Here is a 25971-nt window from a genome sequence, read left to right as displayed (position 1 = left end):
CAGTCAGAGTAAGATACGGAATTAAAAAAATTAACTGCCAGGTATTACTATACACATTAAAAAGGATGATAGGTGCCATTTTCTCCCTCTCAGCCCAGTAGCACCACAACCGCTTGCTCCAAACCAAACACTGAACCACTGAAGAAGTGGGCCACCAACTGCTTTCTTCAGTCTAAAGGGGAAGGACAAGAGAGAGATTGCTCTTTTTTCCTTAATCTAAATAAGGGGGTTAGAAGATGAAAAATTAGAGGAAATTGGACTGGATTCAGAGAATGTATCTTTGTCAACACAATGTCCTCTGAAGGTTAGCTTCTTTGCCTTAGCACGTTTTTAAACTCAGTGGTGGACTACTTCCCTATTGCTAACTTACATAGAGCATATATTAATGAAGCCCACATTCTGCATGTGTTAGATTTCATATAGACAGCTTTCCAAAACAGTAAGTTATATTAAACAATTATGCTAATCTTCCTTGTTAAGGAACTTGAAAAATGAATGCATAGTATGAAATGAGGAATGATCAAAAACAGGACAACAGAGAATGAATTACATGCTAACCTTGATCCAAGGATGCAGCAAACTGTCTTGAATAGTCATTCTCTTCCTTTAAGACAATAAAAGACAGAACTGTTCAGACAGTAAAAAATATATACTGCCTTAAGTTCATTAAACTAACATCTCAAAATATCATGTAATTTGAAATACTAGATACATATGCTGCAAAAGTGCATACACATGTAAAACAACTCACTTTGGATCCTTGACTAGAAGTCTTCGTATGAAATCTTTAGCTAGGGCACTGGTATTACTGAAGAATTCTTCTTCAAATTCATAATTCACAGCAGACACATTTGCTAATGTTTCCTGTTTGGTTTCTCCAAGAAATGGAGATGCACCACTTAGACTGCAAGAAAGGTAGAACATTTCTCTCATTACATATTGTACCATTGCTGCTTCAACCCTCTGAGAACAAATAACAGCACGAAGTGAACATTTCTATTTTCCGCTTTAAGGCTGCAAACGTGCTTTCAGGAAGATGTGATCTAGCAGGGCAAAAAGCTTTGCTGTAATTTCAAAAAATACTGGTCAAGATAAAGATGTAGGACAGTCACCTACAGATTTGAAGAGTTTCCAATACTATCTCAATGCTGATCAATGGTAATTCTTTCAATAATTACACTATAGGTTTTATTATCATACAACTTGAATCAGAATGTGCAATCAAAATGGCTTGACTTGTACAGACACCAACAAAAACCCAGATCACAGAATCAGAATTAAAAAACAACAGCATTTGCAAGAACCACCCATAGATTTTGGTACTTACAGAATATAAGTTATTACACCAATGCTCCTGGATTGAAGAAAAAACAAATAAAAAAAGGATGTGGTAGAGGAGAGAGAAACAGATGAAAAGAGAGAGAGGAGAGAAAAAAAAAGGTTAGAACATAAGAATAACCATGAGAGATTTATTTCAGGTAAGGTCCAATAACTTACCACATATCTGCTTCAAGACCAAGAGGTTCATAATTTACTATTTCAGGAGCTAAAGGAAAAAGCAGGAAGATCAGTACCTAGCCAAAGAACAGATCTAGGTCTGACTCTGAGCCTATCTATGTCACAGGTATTAAGCTAAGATGCTGATAGATGAACACGTTAATGCAAGTCTTAAGTCGAAACCGAATGCTGCAAATTGCTTATTTAAATTTCAAAATGTCATGAACTACACACAAATTACATAATCTGTAAATCAGTAAACCAAGCTAAGTCACAAATTCTGCTTCAGAGACTGAGAAAAAATAGTTTGAAGAAAAAACAGTTTTCTCACCAACAAACTCTGGCGTTCCGAAGATATTTTTGAATTCATTTCCAAAGTCAATTTTGTGGGCTAAGCCAAAGTCAATAATCTTGATTCGAGGCTTTGGTACATTCCTGTCCAACAACATTATATTTTCAGGCTTTGAGAAGGAGGAAGGGGAAAAGAAAGAGAGATTACACATAGGTATCAGTATTTGTCAGCACTGAACACTTCTCTTTACCTCCTTTAGACCTTCAGAAAAATCCTGTCTTTTCCTATTATGATCTAACATATGCTAAAAATTAACTACGGTAAAATAGGGCTTCGTGTTGATGCTGGAGTGGTATGATTTCCACAGAGCCATGACTTTACTTCTTGTACATACCACAGTTGCAGTTTTCATGTGGACTGACCCTAAATGAAACACACTATCTCCAGTAAAGACCACAGCCCCTCCCTACAGCCATTCTAGCAGTGTTGGGAGCTTGCAAGAAACTAAGACCTAGTTACCGGGCTAGGTTTATATTAGTCCCCGAAAGAGTTTTCTTTCACACCACATAAGCAATCAGGCAGGTACATCTTATTGCCTTTGGATCTCCCAGGGAAACTTTTGGAGTGGTCTGGCTCCCAAATTTTAAGGCTCAACATACTTTCAAAAAGGAAAAAGAGTAGGATGTCCTGTCTTTTCTACCTTATTTTGAAATATGGACTTTAGATTACCTTACACCAAAGATTTGCAAAACCAGAACAAAAAAGATAAAATGTCAAGATTACCAGCAACAGAGCCTGCTTCTACACTGCATCACTTTAACTACCATACAGAACGAGCTACTTAATCTTCACATCCTGTCATGTCCATAAGACCGTGTGCTCTGAAGAGGTCCTGGAGCTACATCCATTCTGTTCACGTTGTTAAGGACTTCTGAAGTCATTAAGGACAGTTCTTCTTCGTCACACTTTTGCCTCTCTTTCCCAAACACAGGAGCTGATATGTGCAAATGCAATTTCCTTCATTTCCTCCTTGCATTTCTATTGCATACTTTTATCGTTCTGCACATTTTAATTTTTGCTGCCTCTTTTAATTTACAAATTTTTGGTATCCACTGTAAGGATGACTTGTTTTATTACAAACATTCACATTTCACATTGTAAGAAATATATTCCTTACTAGCTTTACAATTCTTTTCTCTTGCTGACTGTCACACAAAGACCAAATATATTACTGAGGTAATGTAGAGGAAACTGGAAAAGGTGTGCTTACCCTGAAATCCGTTCCTTTCCCTACCTCGTCCCAAAAACACTGCAAACCCTTTCAGAACTACACTTCAATGTAATATCATGACTCCTTTTCCTATTATAGATATAACTGCCAATTTCAGCAGACTTCATGGGAAGTTTAGTTGCCTACCTCTGAAAGAGATCTTACAGAGGAAAAGATTCTGAAACATTAAAAAGCAGTAGCTGAGTTTAGATACAAAAAGCTCTGCTTTCATTACCAAAAAGGACGCATTTAACAGTTTTTCTGAAAACAAACATTAAAGCCCTAAAAGGAAAAAACCAGAAGAGGAAATTATCTGCTGTCTTCTCCACAAAAATCTTTGTACTTAACTATGTACATTTTCAATGTAGTGCCTATAAATAATATTCATGTGAACATGTTCACATGAACAGCAAACAAAAAACCCCAAAACCATCAGTTAAAAAAGTCATCCTGTTCCGAATGTTTCATCTAGATCCCATTCTCATTAAAAAAAAAAAAAAAATCATAGTTCTCATTTTTATTTCAGGTTTGTTTTCTCAGAATAGTTTAATTCCGTCAGAAGCCGCCATTTCCCCTGAAGAATCTTACATTAAAAACAGACAGGAACTATTTACAGTCCAGTAACTTCTTTCTGATGGCTGAGCTTTTCTCTGTCTACATAAAAACAAAGCCAGCAAAACAAAGCTAGCCCAAGATCTGCATGATGGCTGATTTGTGGCTAGCATCACAGAGGATTTTAACGGATGTTGCTTACAGCTGTTGAAGTTTTTATCAACTCAACACACCTTAAGATCAAAGTGGGCGATTTGCAGAGAGTGGAGATACTGAACGCCATTAAGTATCTGTTTGAGAAATTCTGTGGCTTCTTCCTCCGTGAGAGATTCTTTCTCGGCTAAGAAGTCGAAGAGCTCTCCCCCTGCAACCCTTGGAGAGCAGAAGCAGAGTTATTGACAAGCTTGTTTTAACTAACAGGTTCCTTTTAGCATAGCTGTTCTCAAACCAGCCTTGAAAAAGGATCCATATACTTTAAAGGCTGTCAATACCAGAAAAGATGATGAAAATTACTTAATTCAATACCCAAAATAGTTAGTAACTCCCCTTCCTCTCCCTGAAAAGAATACATTAAAAGAATTTTAGTTTCAGACAAAAATGTTTAAAAACCACAAACAAACACGGTTGACAGTATTTAAATTTAAATTAAGTAACCCCCTCCTCTCTGTATGCTCATTTAAAAGAATAAAATCAAATGTGAAGTAAGTATATTCAAAACATACTAATGTAGTGGGACATTATCTAGAAAATAAAACATGAATTAGCTCATATCAGTAAAATATCAGATTTCCACACCCTCATCCAAAAATAAAAAATTTAAAGCTTACTTTGAAATAATTACTGGCAGCTGTTCTACTATTCAGTTTCTAAACTCCTCAAAGCATTTAAATCTTTGAAAATAAATTCTTTTCTTTCAAAATATATTCAAGTCTTTGAAGTAGTGTATACATTCAGTACCTATGCTGTATTACCACAGCTTTTTACAAGGAAAAGCCCTTAAGACTATTTCCAGCACATGTTCTAGCTGCACAGACAGAAAGAAAAGAGGTAAGAGAGGGTACAGAAGCACATCTAGATTTTGCATGTGAAAGAGAGAGGAACAAACTGAAGATGACCCTCTTCTCAGCTCAAACAAGCAGCTGTTGACTCACTCAACAGCATAAGAGATACTGAAGTGATAGAAAACAGGAAGTACAGTTATTCTTAAATAACAGACAATAACTCTGTTTAAGGACATATAAGGAGATGACTTCCCACTGTGGGAAACTGTTTTCCCCATCTATAAAAGCAGAATTATTCTCTAGAAATGTCTTAGAGACTGCAAAGATGGTTATAATACCCCCTATATTTTGCATTGTATTGATATTAAAACAAATTCAAAAAGTGCACCCTAACTTATATTGCTTTTCTCTAAGGAAAAAATAATTTATTCACAATTTAAAGTTCTGATTATGAAACATTATGGGATTCACATGTGACAACAGCTAAACAGCTGGGGCAGATTTCTGGAAATATATTTCACTTCTTTATCATGTCTACTTTTTAAGAGACTTAATCTGCAGTATTGTAATGCAAATTGCATGAAAAGTGCATTTTAATGAGTTCTTGGAGCTGTCATTGAACTGCCTAGACAATAATGAGAGTATTGTTTTGGATATTATTTGTGTTGTAGTATTTTCTGCATGAAAGCAATTATTGAAATGAAGTGCCATTAAAATATAAGAACTATAGACTGGAAGGACGAGAGGTCATTTCAATAATTTTTTTCTTGTTGCAGAGACATTAAAATGGAATTCCTAATGATTAAATACAACTTGTTATTTTAGAGAGGCTGGTCAGAAGCATCTTACAAACAGACACACATGCATATTCTCTCATTCTTTGTTTCTGACTGAAAACAATAAGATGTTTTCAGGCTAAGGCCTGTATCTCTGCAGCACTTTGTGATGAAGAACGCAGCACTGGATGGTGACACACTGCTAGCATTTCTCTTCCTTTCCAATTATTGGACTAAAGGACTTACGCATCATGTGAAACTTGCTTCCACATATTTACAAGTGGATGCTTGCTGCAGTTGCCAGGAGGATGCAAACTGGAGCACAGTTTACAGTTTACTGGAGCTCCCCATGCCATGTGGAGCCGGCAGACTCACTGTGGCTACTGCCCCAGCCGCGGGCATCAGCATCTTTATGCACTCAGCACGGTTTGGCACTGAGCTAGCCACCACAGTCTGGGAAACCAGCAAAGCTGGATCCTCAGCTGAGGAAAAGCCTCGGAAACTGCACCAAAAGACTGTATCCAGATTACTTTTCACGAAGATTGCCCACCCAGTTAAACACCAAAAGTGCCTAAAACAGCTGATGCCTAAAGCCTTCATCAGCCATCACAGATACAAGAGAAGTACTCAGGACAGGTATTTGCAGCAATGCCAACTCGAAGCACCATGCTGTCCACTCCGCAGTCTCAAACAGACTGTGACAGTGCCACACAGGTATTGACATGTTTTATGGCTGGTCAAGATTGCTCTTACTCCTGTTGGCATTTTAATGCAGTCTGTGAAACTTATTAGTCACCTACGAACATTAGCACTGATTACACACATCCCTTTTAGACCTCAAGAGAAAGATATAATTCCCAAGGTTTATATCTTTTCAAGATAGCTAGTAAAAGAAACTTAACTGCATTTATGCAAAATGGAAAGAGCCTCTTCACCTTCAGCTTCTTCTTATCTGCAATATTCTGATTTGTGCAATTTCATACCCTAAAAGTTTGCACGACATTACAAGTTTGATGTATATGCATTTTTACACTTATCAAAGACATGACATTTGTGAAGTTAATTGCATCAGATCACATATAGCTTTTCTTCAGCACTGCTGAATATTATCCTTCTGTCTTTGCCACAGGTTAGTTGTTGTGACATTTCTTTAATGGTTATATCATGAGCCTTATAATAGCATGAAATAAAATGTTATCTGTATTTCACAGGTAATATACCTAGTACTTCCAAATCTTGAAGCTGGGGCCAAGGAAGCTAAAAGGCCTGAAATGTTTGTTGGGTTTTTTTGTTTTTTTGTTCGTTTGGTTTTTTGTTTTGTTTTTTTTTTTAACTGGAAGTTCATTAGCAAAAGCAGTAGATTTTTCTGAAATATTGTGTACTTCTTTTGTTGCCTAAGTACTGCCTCCCTAAGTGACTTGGCAGCCCTTGCTTAATGAGTAGATGAGTGAGGAGGGACTGCCTGTAAGCATTCAAAGCTTTGTTCCAGTACCTCTGGTCTATGGGACTTTGGTGTGCCCCTTCATGTTACACATCTTGCCCTTAATGTCTCAGTTGAGATTCTATGCAGGCTGACCTCAGAGAGTGAGCCACTGTGAATTCTCCTGCTGGTAACTCCTGAATTGGGGTGGGGGGCAAGTTCAGTAACCCGTGTCCTCCCTCTGGGTGCTGCCATTGCTGGCAAGTACAGTGCGCATCTAGCTGTGCCTGCTGCTTACTTTTACTGGTAGGGACATAAGGCATAAGAGAAAAGGGTTTCTATAGCAATGATGACTAAAATGTTAAACTAGCATGCATAAGCAGCTTCACCTGGAAGCTCAGAAAAGCCTGGATTCCCTGAAAGGTCCCTCTGCTCCAGGCAACCTCCCTTTCTCACCGTGTAGGGGCTGCGACCCACATCCCCATGGTAGATCAGTAATGGTGGTTGTGTTTCTTAGCTTGCTTGTCAGGAGACTGCTTATTCCCTACCCTTTTGCTGACTCTGGCAGGTCTGATATTAAGCTGTGCTATCACAGGTATACAGACAACCATAGTATCACTGCAAGGCAATTACTTCAAGCGAGTCACAGACTGTTAATACAGGTCCACACTCCATATATGTTACAACTTTAATTTCCAGAATTAATTCATGGAATTACAGTGTTCTCAGATATATCAACAGAGCCTGGTTTTAGAGATTTCCTAATCAGATTACATATCCAGAATAACTAAAACACAGTCCCATAATTTACAAACTCTGCACATTTTATTAATCCATAGTCACCTTCAGAAGAGGAGTCAGAAGCCAAGCAGAGAGTCCCATTCCACCACTGCACCTGTGTATATCCCATCTCACACACAGAAGCAGTGTTAATCTAAAGAAGGTGGCAGAGACAACAGCCCCTTCCATAGATCTTTTAGAATGTCATCTTCTCCCAAGAAGTACACTGTTTCCACCTCCATTACAACAGAGTCTTCTTTCTAAGTTAGCTTTGGGGTTGTAGGTGCACAAACACCTTGCTGAAATCTGACTGAAACCAGACCAACCCACAAGTTTTCTGAGCCACAGAAACTTGCTCCCAGCCTGCCCTTGGGGCTCTACAGAAGGGCACATGCAGCCAGCATCTTAAAGACTGTTGCCCCAACCACTGGCTGGATAAAGATGGCTTCCTAAAGGGAGTAGAGGCAAGAGGTTCACCAAACACTGCGGCTTCGTCCTGTAGAGCACTTTGGAGTATCTGTACCTGGTATCCTCTGAAAGCACAGAGCTCCTCACTGTTCAATTTCTCTGTTTGCTGGTAGGAATTACCAAACAGTTTCCCAGTCTCTTCTTCTATGCCCTAAGGTGATGGACAACAACCTATACCCCTTCAGATTAACACAGAAGCTTGATTACAAGTCAAGTCACAGCTAAATTCCTTTATGGTTGTATCTGTTCATCTTCACGTACTGTTTTCCTTTAAAATGTTACTTTTTTAATGTTCCTTTCTGTTTACATTTAAATTAAGTAATAGTTTTGCAGTCATAATAGGTTGTTCAAATATCTTGCTCAATAAAATATGAATTTATGCTTTATGACAGTCACATCTTAATCCTAAAGGACGTTACATTATTGACCATGTTATAACAGAGAAAGTCATAAGGGCTGAGTAAATCTATTTTCATGTTTATAACATGACTACCTCTTATATTGTTTTCAAGTAGCAGAGCACATGTTTTTAGAAATATTTTGTATAAACATTTTCACTAAGAGCAAAGCTGGTATGCGTTGTTTCACTTGTACTTCTAGGCAGAAGTGATAGTTTTCCTGAAATGAGACAAGTAAATTAAAGCTTTTGGTCAACTACATTCTTTTTTATAAAATGCAATAGTGGTAAAAGCATTTCCCAGCCTTCCCAAAAGGAAGGCTGACAGATGTGATTGCAACTCAAATATCTCCCTCTGGGAAAGAAAATACATCACACCTGTGGAAAAAGGATTTCTGGATAGAGCTTTTGCAAGCTGCCACGCTTTCTTAATTACGAAACAGAACTGATCACCAGATCTCAGAGGAAGTCATTATGGAAACCGGCTCAGGGAACTTAGAAACAATTAACCTTCAAAGTTAGCATGCTCACCTCGTAATGACTCAGTCATATGCTATGATCACATTGCTTTAATGTAATAGCACCTTAATTATAATTAATGATTATCTAAGGATTTCTAGTGAATTCAAAAATCCACAAACAAGCCCCAAAACCTAGGCCCAAACCTCTTGAAGAAACATTTATCTTGCTTAGATTTCAAAACAACATAAACTAAGTTAAAGAAGATTTCCATCAGTTCTCCCCTCAAGATGTGCTCAGTGTGTGGCAGAGTCACACCAGTTCTAGTGTCTTTGTTTTCAGCCCTGTCAAGCCTTTGTTCTTATCTTTCTCCACATCCCCTGTGCCTCTGTCTGTGGGCCTGGAATTAGGATTTTGAAATCTAACGGTGGCACAAGATCTACAGATTAGTGTCACAGTTTGCTAATCTGCTGATACATCCCAGAAAGCAGCAAATATTTAATCCCCCTCTCAAATTTCAGTGCAAAGCCACTCAAAAACAACTGTCTCATTTACTTACAGGTAAAATTAACAAAAATCTCAGAGCTGTTTCTATCAAAAGACAACTGAAAATTAAAGAAACAGTGTGAAGATTTCAATCTTCTGTGGAAAACAAGCTATTGTCTTCCAGTGTATCAGGTTAAATTAACACCCCAATAAGATAGAAGAGTTCATCATTTTTTGCTTTTATTTACTCTTCAACTAGAAACTCATGATTTTGTCATAATTTTTATACAGGGATCTATGATCGTCTCCTTGCACTGTTTTGTTTTGGCTAATATTATGAAGGTACCAATGAAGTGGAAACACTCTCTGAGACACTGGGATGCACAGGACTAAGTTTTATAGAAAGTTTTTAAATAAAGCATAAATCCCAGTATTTAATGCATAATCACTTGTACGTTAACGTTATTCCTCTCTTTCTTAGCTAATGCTTTCAAAGCTCTCTATTTTTTTTTTAATTTTAAAAACAGATACTCATCACTCAGAACCACGCTACAAGAGCCAATCACCTTAAATTAAGATTTCAAATTCAGAAACGAAGGTATGTTGTTTGCAGAGAAAAATATGAATACCTAACTCCATCCACAGCCTCCAAGTGAAAGGAGTCAGCTATTGATATCAAGCTATTTTAAAAGGTGAGAACAGCTGTGTTGCTTTTGCACATTCTAAGGAATTACTATATAATTTAGGATGAAAGCATTTTTTCTTTGTGTTGCACCAAGAAACTATAACAAAGGCTCTACAAAGCACCACCAACTGAGTATATTTTGCAGATCTGCAGTCTAAATAAAGACATAATAAAGTGCAAGGGAACACAAAATTGAAGAGAGAAATTATGCATCCCAGGCCGGCAAAAGGGGAACCAAGTAGGTGCAAAACATGCTTAAGGAAAGAAAATAATTATCACTGTGCAGAGATATCTGTGTTTTCTCGTCTGCGAAGACTGATAAAATGATGGTTTCAGCAGAGCTCACTAGAAATAGCTTAGTATTGCTAACATATAACAGACTCTAATTGCTGCAGCTGGATAGAAAAAAGTACTACTAATTCATTTATTTGTGTGACAAAACAAAAAAAAACTATTAAGATTTTAAGTTAGATGATGAAAAGACATTGTCTTCCAGTTTGTATGTAATATGTGTAACATTCCTTTCAAGATGATGAAATAGTCCATTGAGCGGGAATTTCAAAGGTTATTTCTAAATCACAGAAGGAGACACCTGTTACTAAGACCCAGAATTTTGATAACATCCTTGGCTACTCTAAATATACCGAAAGACTGCAGTAAAGCAAGGCTCTTGAAGGATATCTCATCCTTGTTTGTGACTGCTGAATATTTTAAGGAAGGATTTGATTTTAAAAGTTTCAGGAATTAAATGGTCCACAGAATTTGTTTTTTTTCGGTAAATCAGTTTCCTGACATAAGGTAGTTGAAAGAAAAACCTTCAAACACCTATGTGGATGTAGGTATACATATTTTGATATGTAGCTCTGCTTTGCATTCAGTGTTGTGAGGACCTGCCTTGCCACTGCAGTAATTCAGTAGCTGCCCACATATTTCTGCATGTAAATCATGACCTTGAATACAATCACAGAATAGCCTGGGTTGGAAGGGACCTTAAAGATCATCTAGTTCCAAACTCCCTGCCACAGGCAGGAACACCTTGCACTAGACCAGGTTGCTCAAAGCCCCATCCAGCTTGGCCTTGAACACTTCCAGGGATGGAGAATCCACAGCTTCTCTGGGCAACGTGTTCCAGTGCCTCACCACCCTCAATGTAAAGTATTTCTTCCTATTATCCAATCCGAATCTACCCTCTTTCACTTTGAAGCCATTCCCCCTTGTCCAGTCAGTTGCCCACCTCTGAGAAACAGCTGATTAATAGGGCAGAAAAATGTTTATAAGGCTGTTTGCAATACAGCAAACCTCTTGCTAAAGTAGGAAATTAAAATCAGTAGTGAATAGCCCACAGACCCTGTTGCCCTGGGACTGCGCATGTTGACATCTGGCAACAAAAAGGCAGTGGCAGTAGCTCAGTTATACAAAATGGTGTCTTTATGTGGTATACTGGTTCAATATTGTAGTCAGAAAGGAACACAATTCCCAGGAAATATATGATGTTCTAATTAGAAGGGGAAAGGGATACTTAGGATGGATTCTGAGAGTGGCAAAACAGGTTATATAATGAGCTTTCAGCTTTATTTCTGTTTGTTCGAAATTCTTCTGTAAGAAAAAAGACTGTCAAGAGGGTAGATCCCTAAGCAAAATATGAATTTAGAACATTAGAGAAAAGAAATTACATATTTAAGTGTCTAAGCCTAAGATTAGAATGACAGTCTTGTCTTTTCAATAGCTTTACATAATATCACAGTGATTTTGAGAGATACAAAACTTTGTACCAATTAGTATATTCAGTTTACAAAGGGTTTGCTAACTTCATCTTTTCCTCTTCAACTGTCTAAACAAATAAATGCATTACCTTTGTGAAATCCAAAATAGCACTTCTTCAACTTGAAAGACTCACAAAGCAGTTTGGAAAAGTGGAAAAAAAAAATCTCCAACTGAAACAATACAGGGATTTTTAACTAGGCAAAATAATTAGCTAAATTTTAATGTAAATAGTTTGCTGAGCTTCATGCCATCAAGCTTATGAAATACTAACACAGGTTGTCAGAAGCGACATCTTCTTCTATTTAATAGACAGTAGTGGGTATACACTGACACACACAGCAACCTTGCTGCCAAAAGAGCTCCTATTTCATGTACAAAGTGGGGAGGGTGGAACAGTCCCATCACTCCTACCACTGTCCACAATTCCCAATATTCCTCATGGCTTTCAAGTACAGATACGGGCCTGATCTCATCTGGACAGATTACAGAGCAAAAAGTGATGCAGAATAATATACTGACAATGAGGTTATAGAGCAAAAGAATGAGAGAGTTAGTATTAACTGGGGGGGAGGAAGAAGCATCACATTAATTGTGCTGTGTATGCACAACACACTTAAAAGAGTTCTGTACAAATACCAAAAGTAGTAAGAATATAAAGAATTTCTACTTTATATAGGATAACTTAGCTTTAAAAAAAATACTTTAAAGTATTCAGATAAACTAGTGGAACATATGACAAACTAATGGAAGTGTATACTTCTGGAACTAGAAAAACCAATCCAGATGATAAGTATTACAACAAACCATCATGTGCTGAACTAGAAGTGTAAAAATATGTTTATATAAACATAAAAAAGCAGTATCATGGATGTGTATACCACAGAAAAGAAGAACCTACCAGTTTTCTTTTTAAATCTATACTGCAAATCTACACATGCTACTAAAGTATCTTTTACAACACTGAAGTATCTTTATAAGGTAAGTAGAAATACCATTTACCAAAGCTAATAAACAGGAAAACATAACCTACATAAGAAAAAAACACATGAACAAGGAAAAGACACAAGTGCTGCCCAAGACTCTGGTACCAAACATTTTGCTTACACAAAATACTTACTCTCAAGCATATTTAACTGATACAGAGCAAGTATGGCAATAATACAGTGTCAGGCATTCAACCTATGTAAAGACATGCACATGCCACCAGCAGGCATTCACAAACTCTTAAAGGGGAATAATGCTTGGGTCTACACTTGCAATCTATGAGGAACTGGAAGGCAGACTTGAAAAAATGCAGAAATAGTCCCTCCTGACATATTCACCTCAATCTAGCAATGACATTGAACGAAAAATCGGGAACTAAGACAATATGAAGCAATGTGAGAGTGTAGTTCACATTTCAACAAGACAGAACTGGAAAAATTCTGTTCTGTTTTATATGGGTTAAAAAAAAGAGAAAAGACATTCACTGAGGCCACTTTATACCAACATGAAAACACAGCAAAATTTGCGAAACTACCTCCACTTAGAATCTCTATTTCCTTCCGGTCTTATCTTCAAATTAGTTTATTTAGTTCCAGGGTATTCTTCTGGATCCGTAACATCAACAATGATTAAAGTAATAAGCATAGAAAAATCCTAAATACACAGATTTCTTTTTTTTTTTTTTAAACCTTGTAGTGCATTTAGAGTGAAAAATACGTGTAGAAATCAGGAGGCTACAACACTGACTTAGAAATAAAGAATTCTAAGGCTATTACCTATCTTCTTGTGGGATGATAAGGAACTTCCATTAAATCACACAATTTTCAAAGTATATGTTTTTAAAAAAACAAAGAAATATTCTGCTATGCCTCCATAGGTCTCTAGAGCTACTTACAGTTCCAGAATAAGGATGACATCTGTTTTGTTCTCATAAACATCATGAAGCGTAATCACATTAGGATGTCGAATCTCTTTTAGTATGCCAACTTCTCGCTCAATATCTTCCCGGCTTACTCCACGCCGGCTGGATTTCGTTCTCCTTTTTTTGATGAATTTAGCTGCAAACTGCTGACCAGTACTTTTCTCGCGGCATTTTTTCACTACAGCAAATTGCCCACTAAAATAAAAAAAAAAATAAAAAAATGGATATTTGGTTAAAGAAAATTTAGAGTTAAGAGCCGCCTCTGTTTACTGTGGTGGGGAAAACTAGCTGTAACTCTGCTTGACTAAAGTATATTACTGCTTTTTATGCTATCTAGAGTAATACTTAAAAAAAACCTTGGAAGAGACAGAAAAGATAAGTTAAGATATGGCTTTTATATCACACAAATGTACACATTTCAGCATGTCTGTAAGTAAAAGACAACATCTGTGAGCATCACTGGATTTTTGACGAATACTTGCAGTGGGAATTAATGGGCAAAAGAATGTTTTCTGGATTTCTCCTTCCATATGCATGTTGAAGGTTTTTTTTGTGTGTGTTCTGCAAGTGAGAAAGTTCTTAGTTTCTTACAATTTTAGTTTCTTACAATTTTACTTTCTTACAATATGATCTGTCAATATTCACTTTACTCTATCCTCAAGTTTGTTTTTTAAAAAGTTTTTGAAATGACACTGCATTTCATGACACAGCTTTGGTTTTTAGTTTCAAAAGCACTGACTAAATACAGTAATATCAATAATTACAGTTATTGTACCATGTTGTTAAGGATAATGACTTTGAAGATAAGAAAAATACCAAGATGCTGAGAAGCAAAAACCTATGCTTCTGTTACAAACCAGAAGAAACTCAAGGTAGTTTCTAACTCCAGCATGTTATCACTGATGTGTAAGCCTGCTGTTGCTAGATGTACACATTGATTTAGATCAGAAATCTCCAGGAATCCAGTTGAACTAAAGCCAGAACGGGATTTCTAATACTGCTGAGTTTTCCTCTTATGTTTCCCTAATCTCTTGCAGAAGATTCTCTAGAAATTCTGTTCTTGTTTTTTATACCATACGAAGAAATGGCAGAATTATTGAATCATAATAATGAGAAAATTTTCTTCAGTTAGCCTACCCTGTTAACCAAGCAAGTGCTGTTCTCTAAAGCAGACTTAAAGCAGCAGTTAAGTCAAAGCTGACCCTAGTAGGCTTGACTACCTGAACACACACACACACACACACACATGGCCAGTCTTCGCGAGCGAAGATTTGGGAAAGGTCATTAACCCTTCGAGCCTGTGCAGTGGATTTTTTAGGTGAGACACAGTGTGCGCTGAACTGAGCCCACCCTTTAATCCTGAGGTTCATCTGCCGGGGCCGAGCGAGCTTGGACGGTGGCAGCGAGGTCCTCAGGACGTAGGTTTGTTTAGAGTGACCTTCTCTTAGATGGATGGCCTTACAGGGCTGACGAGCTCCATCTGCCTGGGGGAGTTCCCTGACCGGGAATCAAACCTGGGCTGCAGCGGTGAGAGCGCCGCATCCTAACCACTAGACCACCAGGGGGCCCCACTACCTGAACAGCTGTATAACATTTAGGCAGGTATAATTGCACCCAGTACCTGGAAGAGGAGCTAACCTGTATTAGTGGTTAACTAATTACAGTTTACAGAGAGATCTCTATGAAGATGCATCACCTAGAAAAAAGGGCATTGCATAATGACAATGTGCCAAGTGGGAATCACTCGAAGCTGCACATTTCATGACATCATTTCTATGCTGACCCCTATGAATTCCAAGAAAGTGATTGTAAAGTAGCCACTACCAGTTGTGAAATCTTTGAATGCAGCCACGCACGAGAGAAGTGTTCTCAAGGAGAAGCAATCAACATTCTTAAGCTTAGGTTTGGTTTTATTTCAATGCTACCATCACCATTCAAGTTTCATTATTCATTATTTAATTAAATCAGTTCATGAACCTGAGATGATGTTATGTTGCCTTAAATTCCACCCCCCAGCAATTCTGCACAAAGTTGTCAAGGGCCAGATTTACTGTAGGGGGATCACACATTATTGCAAACCACAGTGGACAGGGCATGCTTTAGACCACATCATATCCTCTTCCCTATCACATGTAGGCTGGAAGACCTGCTTCACTTGCCCAGACTTGGTCTGCTAGTGTTATTAGAGATGCTCTTAGACACCTAAGACATTCATATTTGACTGGCAGAGAAGGCATAGATCTCAGGAATATCTGTGTCATCCTGAACTGGTAGCAGAGAGCTAGACAAGATAACCTAAGGTACATCACCCTTCTCTGCTTGGTTCAATTCAACTTCACAAAAAATCTTCCTGCAACAGCGCCTCTGAGTTTGATCTCCAAGGTCTGAGCAATTTTGCACTGTGGGATAGCCAGTCAGAATAGAGGTATTTGCACTGCTGCTTAGAAGTGAAAACACAGTCTTTCTGGCCCTTGTTTACTGTGAGAAAACAGTGGTTCTCTCACACTCTTCCCCACCACATGCACACCTCCAGAGAGATATAAAGCTTTATTTAAAAAGCAGCCAGCTCTGCAGGAAGTTCACAGTTTCAGAGAAACAACAAAGCTGAGCAGTAGACAGACGTAGGCATCATTGCAACTCTGAACAGGTACTGAAGCTCATGGACCACAAGGAAGAAAAAAGCTGCTGTTTGTCTTTTGACCATCTGACTGGCTTTCAGCCTAGAAGTCTAAACTGCCTGACAGAGGAAGAAAAATGTTTCTGCTCATCAATAGGCTTGAATGCTGAGTGACTAATTACCTTCTTATCAATGCTTATCCTGTAAATTTAGCAAAACCCATGGCTTCATTATGAAAAACAAACAACAACAAAAAAACCCCGAAAAGAACCAAAAAATTCCAACATAAAACCGGAAACCTCCCTGCACCTAAAAAACCAAAATCCCCACAATACAAATTAAACAAATTCAGCAACAACAACCCCAAAATATTAAATCCAAAATTACTTCTAATAATAGCTCTGGAGTAAAAAAGTAAAAACTGAACTACACAAACATACAAAATATTTTGATATCCAAGAAGATTTAATTATAAAAGTTAGTGGGGATTAAGAGTTGTCTGTGTTTCATTGACATGATGATTTTTCCATAGTATTACTCGTATTTGAATTACATCATTCCCCAAACCCACTTCATGCTTACAAAGCCTTTAAGGCTAAGGCTGTTTAATCTTATTTTGGCAATGGGTCAACTATGATGTTACAGCACGAGGCTGACCTACTGAAACAAAGGGGACCACATAAGACAAGCAGATCTCTTTCCTCTTCTGAGCTATGCAATTTATTTTTTCAGTCTTTTTCTTTCTTCCTCCATCCACAACATGTTTGAAGGATGTCCTGATCTATCACAATTCAATATAGAAGTATTATCAGAGTACCAATACATTGTTTAAAAGCACATGACTTTATAGATTGGTCTTATCCACCATTTATAGGATGTGAGGCTCCAAAAATCTTTGACATTGCTCAAGATTGTAAGAAGGTTATCAACTAACAACTATCTAGAGTAAGTGCCACTTATAAACCAAATAACCTTCTTATTGTTGTTGTTGTGGTATTCAGCACACAACTGCACAATCAGTTGTTTGTTATTAAATGCTGTACACGCAGATCACACTTAAGCTGCAATCAAAGGGGCTATTTCATGCCTAGGATCCCCAAGCCATACCATTTTACAACTCTCTCTAAACTCCTGTTTTAAAAGCAGAGGGGTTGTGTAAATCAAAGGTATTTACTGGGCTTTCCCCTGTAGAACTGCAGTGACAAGCTGTTATAAGTCAGCTCTGTATAGTCTAATACTCATCGAATATCCAGTAATATCCTCCCACAGATTCTACAGTTTCAGATTCAGCATTCATTCATACTGTGTCTTCAAAGCCAGAAAAGCCCTTTAGTTTTTTAAGTTCCTTTTAAGTAGGTTTGATTTAATGTGTATAGAGTAAAAAAAATGATTGCAGTTTTAGGAGACAATTACCCCGCCCCCCCCTCTAGTCTCCCCGCCCCCCCCAAAGTAAATTACAAATTCACATTTCATAAAGTATCTGATGGAGTTTTTGTCCCACATGGCAGAATCAGGTTAAACAGCAAAGCAGGATGACAGTTTGATATGAGAAAAAATACTTCTGTTAACAGTAATCTGTTTTGTGATCTTGTAATTCTTACTCAACTAGCATTGAATTACTATCCTAAACCAACTCTTTTTAGGACACTAGGCATACCTCCACATCCACATTCAGACCCGCTTCAGAACAAGTACTAACCCATTACCTAATCATGACAATTCTGCATCCCCTTTATACCATAAGATGACACACATTGTCCTTCCTTCACAATACATATATGTATAAGCAGAAGTTATGCAGTTAGGGGATGGAAGCACCAATAAAGCACCCATATGTCAACCTTTATTGGTCCTGGCTTAGTGGCATCACAAAACAACTACTCATTAGCATGAATTAAGGAGAGTTTTAAATAAGGAAAGTTGTTTCAGAATCAAAAGGAAAACACAAAAAAGTTTTTTCATTTTTTCCACAAGGTTGATCACAGTGATTAGGGTGGCAGACCTGTATTCTTTCCCAATCCCAGCTGTCTGCACCAGCTCTTCCCAGATAGTTCCTTCTGTGAGGAGTAAAACTCTTGCCCCAACAACTCTCTGAACAAGGTCCAAGCTGGACAAAGAGGTGCTCAAGTAACCCCCAAGAACAAATTTTCTAGTATTTATTGCCACAATAGGTCAAGAATGACATAAATTTCAATGCCATCTTCTAAGGACTGGATTCCAAAGACAAAGTTTGGAAGTTGGCAACGGGTCAACTTCCAAGGAAATAGGAATAAAGAAAAGTCATTATGTTGCTATCATAGTAAGATGTCTTGGTAAGTTTCTGACAACTTTTTTTTCTATTTTAAAAATTTAGTATTCAGTACACAACTCTGAAAACACATATCCAACTGCTTTCACTATTTGTTCAACTACTTTCCTTTTTAAAATTACACTAATCCAACAGAAAGAGATTTACATAATACTATTATATTAGCCTGTGAAAGAAACTGCAACTCAACCACGGAGTGATTTGTTTTCTCCAATAGAACATTTACTAGCATACCGCGGACACTTTCTGTCTTTCTGCTGCAGGGAAGGCCAACCAAGCAGGGGATTTCCAGCCCCAGCAGCATCCTAACCCTAGCCAGCTCTGCAGTCCCCACTGCTATCCATGTACCAGTGTCTGTGGGCATCTGAGCCACTGCTGCTCATAAGGTTAACTTTCACAAAACCTGCTGGTGAGGCAGCAGTATCCAAGTCTTTTCCAAAGAAAAGGAAGGCTATTCCACAAAACATGAAGAGTCATAGCTACATTAAGTCGCTCTCTACCTTTTAAACCTTCTAAAATAACAACTTCACTTCAGCTGCAAAGCCAAACCAGAGACAAACTTTTTGCACTCCTTCCTCTATCTTTATGGTCTTGCAAAAGTGGGGTAAGTCTTGGTTAAAAGGCTAATAGAGTACTCCAAGCAATGAAACTGGGAAGCAATTGTATTTCATGTAGAACACACTCAGAAGAGCATCTGTTTCATGGAATATCAGCTTTAGTGTTAGCTACCAAAATTATGCCCGCAAGAAAAAAACCTTCATTTGTCTTGACAGATAAAGAAACCTAAAGCAAGGTATCTCGTCAGGTAGTTTCTCTAAGTATGCATGCACATCTCTTCCCACAGAGGACATGTTAGGGAACATAAGGGCACTTTTCCCAAATCAGATTTTTAATTGCGCAGCCAACTTAACAGTACAGGCAGATAGTGAATGAATGCAGGATCAACTGATAAGCTCCTACCATATTTGTTTAGGCTCTGAAAGCTGGTAAATTGGAGTACAGTGCTCACCATTTTTGTGCTCCTCCCTTGCCCTGCAATGTTTAATTCTCTAGCACAGAAGCTGAGAGAATGCCAGAAGAATTTTTTAGCTGCCAGCCTCCAAACACTGGAGAGCTTTGGAAAGAAATGGCAAAGAACACGAACATTAGAACATAACAGCTGTATCTGAAAGATACGTGGATGCTGAACAGATGATTAGTTTATTTATATACATATTTTTCTTTTTTTAACAGCTCTAAAAAACCAGTTTTCAATGTAAGTAACAAGTTTACATATTCAGTGCTGACACAGACATACAGACATACAAGTTTCACTTGCTAGTGCAACTGTCTGCTTTCTGTTCATGGTGGAGAAACACATTTTCACAGTCCACAGTGAGTGCAAGTGGCAGCAGTCAAAGTACTTGACCCCTTGGTAACATGAAGGAACAGCATGGATATTCCTGGTAGAAGAAAGAGCTGCAAGCACCTGAAGCTTATAAAACACCATAAGCTTTAAGTTGCGCATAAAATCTTGTAACAGGAAGGGGCATGGTGGCCATAGCATAGCAATACTCAGTAACTTTGGGAGACACATGAAAAACGCAATCCTAAATTAAAAAAGGCAAAAGAGGAGTCAATTTTCTTTAGCATTTGAGCAAAAGAGAAAATAGTCCTCAAATGATATATGAGTGACTAAGCAGGAGAATAAGCCAGCCGAAATCTGATGGTGTACCACAGAGAGATTACTGTTAGGAATTGTCTTTTTTCAAGTACTACTACTACAGAAAAGCAAACATGAGGGCTCAACTAAATCTGACTAGGAAACTATAAAAAGTAGTGCTGCAACTAGAAAGGCAGGAGAGTAACACGTGTTAGGCAATTGTGCAGTACATTTCCAACACGTGCAGAGTCAAAATGAAGCTGCAACTTATGCAGTGAAATGCATGCTGATACACTTCCCTTAGAAATATCTTGGAAAAGCAATAAAGATAAAAAGAGCAAGGACAGCAAGGAAGGGGAAGCAAAGGGGAAAATCAGACAGATTTATAAAGTAAACAGATGTACTCACAGCTGGTTCCCAATTTCTCAGTTCCCTGTTATTCACAGATATGTTTATACACTTATAAACTTCACATCTTTTAAATTCCCTTTCCTAATTTCTAACTTACAATATCTTTTGGTGTCTAATTACCAAGTTCCCAAAGTACCCCAATTCCACTACAGTGACTCAGTGTACGTGATCATAAAAGTTTGTTTATCCCTCAGTATAAATACATCAAATATTTAAAGTTATTTTACCAAAATATCTGGAATATAAAAAATGCCTCTTCTCTTATACAATATTTTAAGCAAAAAAAACCCCAACTTTCAAAATAAACTCTCTTATTACCACATAAAATATTTCCAGTTAGAAAAAACATTGCATTACCAAATACCCTTTTTGTCTCTAGATCAACTGAAACTTCTACTGTCCTACCTACTGAAATACAGTTTGAACAGTGTAAGTGTAAACTTATTAATTAAATTAACAGAAATACTCTGAAAACAGATGACAATGGGAAGCAGTCAGAATCTGAGGTTTCAAACAGTATAAAAAGTAGGTGGTCTACGTTATCTTTTCAAGCATATTCACAGACTAAACTACCTACCATAACTTCATATAACTGAAGTCAGATTGCAGGACGGACCAGAATGTAAAGAATTACATGGTTGTGGTTTAACCCCTGATGGCAATCAAGTAGTGTGCAGCCGCTGCCTCACTCACTTCTCAGCCCCTCCATGGTGAGATGGGGAGGAGAATCAGAAAAAAATGTAAAAACTCATTGGTTGAGATAATTAAACTGTATTCCCTACAGTTTAACAGCTGTAAGGAAGTAAAATAAAATACCACTAGACAATAACAATAGCAATGAAAAGAAGAGGGAGAGAGAGAGAAATAAAACCAAACAAAAACAAGAGATGCACAATACAATTGCTCAGCACACAGTGACAAACGTCCAATCCTTCCCCCAGCAGTGACTGGCCTCCCCTTATGGCCAACTCCCACGATATTCCATAGTGTGGAATATCCCTTCAGCCAGTTTGGGTCAGCTGTCCTGGTTGTGCTTCCTCATGGCTTCCTCACCTGCTCACTGCAAAACAGAGCATGGGAAACTGGAAAGTCCTTGACTCAGGGTAAGTACTACTTAACAACTAAAACATCAGTGTGTTATCAACGTTATTCTCATACTAAATCCAAACCACAGCACCGTACCAGCTACTAAGAAGAAAACTAACTCTATCACAGCTGAAAACAGACACATTGAAGCAGGGAATTTGTCCAGTATATTCTTTTTTCCAGCATTTTATAAGCTTGTGCCTCATACTTTTGTGGTTTGGTTACTCATCATGCCTTTTAGCTATGTATTTATCTCCTGCAGAAATTCTCTTGTGCTGTCAACCTCTGCACAAAACACTGATGAAATTGGAGGTCTCTGTTGCTCTGCAGATTTCCGCAATGTCATTAGGCTGCTAACAGACTTCTCTAGACGTTTACTAAGCTAGTGATTTTCTTCACTGTTTTCCTAGAAACCTAGAGGAGCCACCAGCCCTAAGGAAGGATGTAACAGCATGATAAAAAATTTTATGACAGATCTAAGTAAGGAATCTCTGAAAGATACACATTGTTTACGTTTATTATTATTTCTTAAGTGCTTCATATTACTACAGTAGTGTATGAAAAATTTTAGGAGAATAATTGCATTGCAGGGGGTGTCGGGGAAGGAAAGAGAGAGATGAAAAGACAGAAGACTACTACTTCATCTGTGTACAGACATGCATGTGTATCCAACACTGAGTGGAAGACTATGCTACAAAGTGTTTTAATGTTTATTGTAGAATTCAGCCACTTTCTGGGCCACACATTTAAAAAGACAAGTGACAGCCACAGCCAAGGCTCACTGCACAGACCATTTATCCATTTACAGATTGGGTCAAGAACACATCTCATTGAACATGGCCCCCCAGTACACTAATTACTGTTAAGCATGAGCAGATTAATCAGATGGCTCTGGCTGGCTCATGGAAAAGGGGATGAAGAAAGACAGCCACTGTATTGTGCCTATATGTTTAAAGTAAGACCAAGCACACCTGTACTCCTTTCCATGTGCCTTCCACAACACCCTCACCTAAAGGAAAGGGGCTGATCTGCTTGGATTTTCTTATTCTACTCAGAGAACAACAATAAAGTTTTTCCAATATAGTTAATGTCAAACAACTTAAACTGTTGAAGCGTGAGAGTATGCACACACCTGTGCATACATTTGCTGAAGTGAAAAGCACTTATTAACTAGTACAGTCCATCAGGCAGAGATGATGGAAAGTGGATCCTATGTATCAGCGATTTGGCAGTAAATATCAACAGCAGATGACTGAAGGACTGTTTGCATTTAGAAACAAGAAGCTTAGAAAAAATGTAATCTCATGATAATTAGACTGAATTTCATGAAGTGGAACAAAGGACAAGTTTCAGCTACTCTCTGTGTACATATAAATATGTACAGTATCTCTCTATACATCACTATAAGCGTTGTAAAAACAGGATAAAAGAATAGATGATATTTTGGTTTTAGTTTGTTTTATACAAATTATATCATGAAATGAATAGATATCTGATATATTTTATCATAAGCAGTGAGTTTCTGTCCTTGAAAAGGGTTTTAATTAGAAACATAGCACCTTGAAAAAGAAATTAAAAGAGTCAAAAAGCCTGCAATATTTGCATTCTGCTAATGTACTTTGTCTGAAGGCTAAAACACAGCCCTTGCCAAGTACAGCTGCTATGTAACCAGATGAGAGTGCAGCCCTCTTTTATCCAACGAGAGCACCTTTGAATTTTTTCCCTTTAAGGATGATTTTGTTTCAATTCAGGGCTTGAAACTGAACAGGATTTCGGTGAAGTGTGTTCTGACTCCGTTACACCTATTCTCCCTATGGAGCTGCAAATAGTTCTGCTCTGTGTGATTCCTAAGACTTGGTGTATGACCTTGAAGTGGGGAGAAGAGTGGAAGGAATTAGGAAAAGTTAGAGATGCTTTAATACATGACTCAATGTGAAAACAGTTATGAAAACACTTGAACAGTGACATAAGTTCTATTTGAAACAGAGGCCATTTGCATCATTTGTATTTTCCTTATGTAGTCCACATCTTTCATATTTGATTAGACATGACTGAGCTGTGGTTTGCTTCACCACTTTAGAGGGATGTTTAGGTAAGTACTTGAGTCATGATGCACCACACATTAATAGAATCATAGAACGGTTTGGGTCGGAAGGGAGCTTAAAGATCATACAGTTCCAATGCCCCTGCCATGGGCAGGGATGTCTTCCACCAGACCAGGTTTGCCTAAAGTCCCATCCAACCCGGCTTTGAACACTTCCAGTGAGGGGCATCCACAGCTTCTCTGGACAACCTGTTCCAGTGCTTCGCCACCCTCAGAGTAAAGAATTTCTTCCTGATATCTAATCTAAACTTATCTTCTTTCAGCTTAAAGCCATTCCTCTTGTCCTTCATTACATGCCCTTGAGAAAAGTCTCTCTCCAGCCTTCCTGTAGGCCCCCCCTTCAGGTACTGAAAGGCTGCTAAAGGTCCCTCCAGGGCCTTCTCTTCCCCAGGCTGAACAGCCCCAACTCTCTCAGTCTGACAGCATACAGTACAGTATATTACTTCAGCTTGCCATTACAGGATAGGAAGATTACAGTATAGGAACAAGTAAATGTTGTTCAACCACAATATAAAAAAGACATTAGGCTGTTAGGGAGCATCCAAAGGAGGGCCTTGAGGATGGTGAAGAGTCTGGAGGGGAAGCCTTAAGAAGAATGGCTGAGGTCACTTGGTTTGTTCAGCCTGGAGAAGACTGAGGAGATATCTCATTGCAGTCTACAACTTCCTCATGAGGGGAAGCTGAGGGACAAAAACCAATCTCTTCACTCTTGTGACCAGTGACAAGACTCAAGGAAACAGCATGAAGCTGAGTTTGGGGAGATTTAGTTCGCATATTACAGAAGAAGTTCCACACCCAGAGGGTGGTTGGGCACTGGGACAGGTTCCCCAGGGAAGTGGTCACAGTACCAAGCCTGACGGAGTCCAAGAAGTGTTTGGACAATGCTCTCGGGCACATGGAATGATTCTTGAGATGTCCTGTGCAGGGTCAGGAGTTGGACTTCGTGATCCTGTTGGGTGCCTTCCAACTCAGCATATTCTGTGATTCTATGAACATTATTAATGTTCAAGGTCATTTTAATTGCCAAAATAAGCGTAAAGATAATAAATTACAACCAAGCATTAAACCAGAAACATGTATCACAAATGTAATATAAACAAATCACATGAAGAACATCACCTCTGATGACTTTATCTGCACTGAACTCAAATTTATCTCTCTTTAAAGATACCATTGGTTCAAAATAATGTGGAAGAAGAATATGGGAGTTATAGCAAAGAATGGAAAGCTCTGTACAAACCAAATAAGGATCTCTGTATATACAATACTTCAACAAATATTTATTACCTAAACTGAATCAGCACACAAAGCATTTAATTGTGAGACAGTCAAGGCTTATGAAGGCATTTCATAATTGTTTAAAAATATTAAACAATGAAGTTTACCTTGGATTTTAAAGAAGAGTTAATACCCATAAACTCAAATTGGCAGATGACTCAATAATGTAATAGAAATTTCACTAAGCCCTTTGGAAGCTGCCTGTTCAGAAGAAAATGCTTTGCAAGAAAGATACATCTTAAAACCTCTGCTTTAAGTCCTCAAGCTCAACCTCAGATATTGCCTAAATCACGTGTTTCTATAAATTTCTACTAAATTACTTAGCCTTAAATTCAGCTTAACATTTTTATTGATTTTTCATCCTTTCTAAGGGCAATAAAAACTTCCAATGGCTTAATTGCCCTCAATTTAGGTAACTGTAAACTGAATTTAAGTTCTGTTCTCCCAAGTTGTCTTCAAATTTTTTATGACATTAAAAATAACACACATGAAATCATTACTTTATGATCAAGACACGATACAACAATCTCACATAAAATGTTATCTAAGTGTCTAAGACTTAATGCCAATGGATACATTAAAAGATTTAAGCAATCACTCAGAAGTCTTCAAACCATTTCTCTGTGTAGACTTCTCTTTTCACATTGATACAAAGGAATTATTTTGGAAAGCACTTGAAAATTCATGGAAATAGCTCCCATCTGTTAAACGTAATACCGTGTCTGCTTTCCAATGAAGACCTTTGAATAAAATGTTTTATCGCTTTAAACAT

General features: G+C 37.9%; 1 protein-coding gene across 5 annotated transcripts in view; it reads right to left on the bottom strand.

Annotated features, from left to right (window-relative positions):
- DAPK1 (death associated protein kinase 1) overlaps nucleotides 1-25971 on the bottom strand; it is a 98529-nt gene that overhangs the window by 41622 nt on the left and 30936 nt on the right. For 4 of the 5 annotated variants that reach the window (XM_051810830.1, XM_051810831.1, XM_051810829.1 and 1 more), the window contains 7 exons: nucleotides 13727-13948; nucleotides 3845-3983; nucleotides 1829-1958; nucleotides 1498-1546; nucleotides 1328-1354; nucleotides 752-904; nucleotides 559-604 (listed from right to left, as the gene is read on the bottom strand). In XM_051810830.1, the coding sequence (XP_051666790.1) occupies nucleotides 559-604; nucleotides 752-904; nucleotides 1328-1354; nucleotides 1498-1546; nucleotides 1829-1958; nucleotides 3845-3983; nucleotides 13727-13948 (766 nt within the window). Of the gene's footprint in view, nucleotides 1-558; nucleotides 605-751; nucleotides 905-1327; nucleotides 1355-1497; nucleotides 1547-1828; nucleotides 1959-3844; nucleotides 3984-13726; nucleotides 13949-25971 lie in introns of those variants that run through there. The other variant, XM_051810833.1, reaches the window with a different exon arrangement.

The sequence above is a fragment of the Manacus candei genome, unplaced genomic scaffold, assembly GCF_025592945.1.
Source record: "Manacus candei isolate 608988 ecotype Guabito, Panama unplaced genomic scaffold, ASM2559294v1 h1tg000079l, whole genome shotgun sequence".
NCBI classification, from domain to species: Eukaryota; Metazoa; Chordata; class Aves; order Passeriformes; family Pipridae; genus Manacus; species Manacus candei.
Note: the sequence above shows the minus strand (reverse complement) of the source record. Positions and strands in the feature narration are given on the sequence as shown.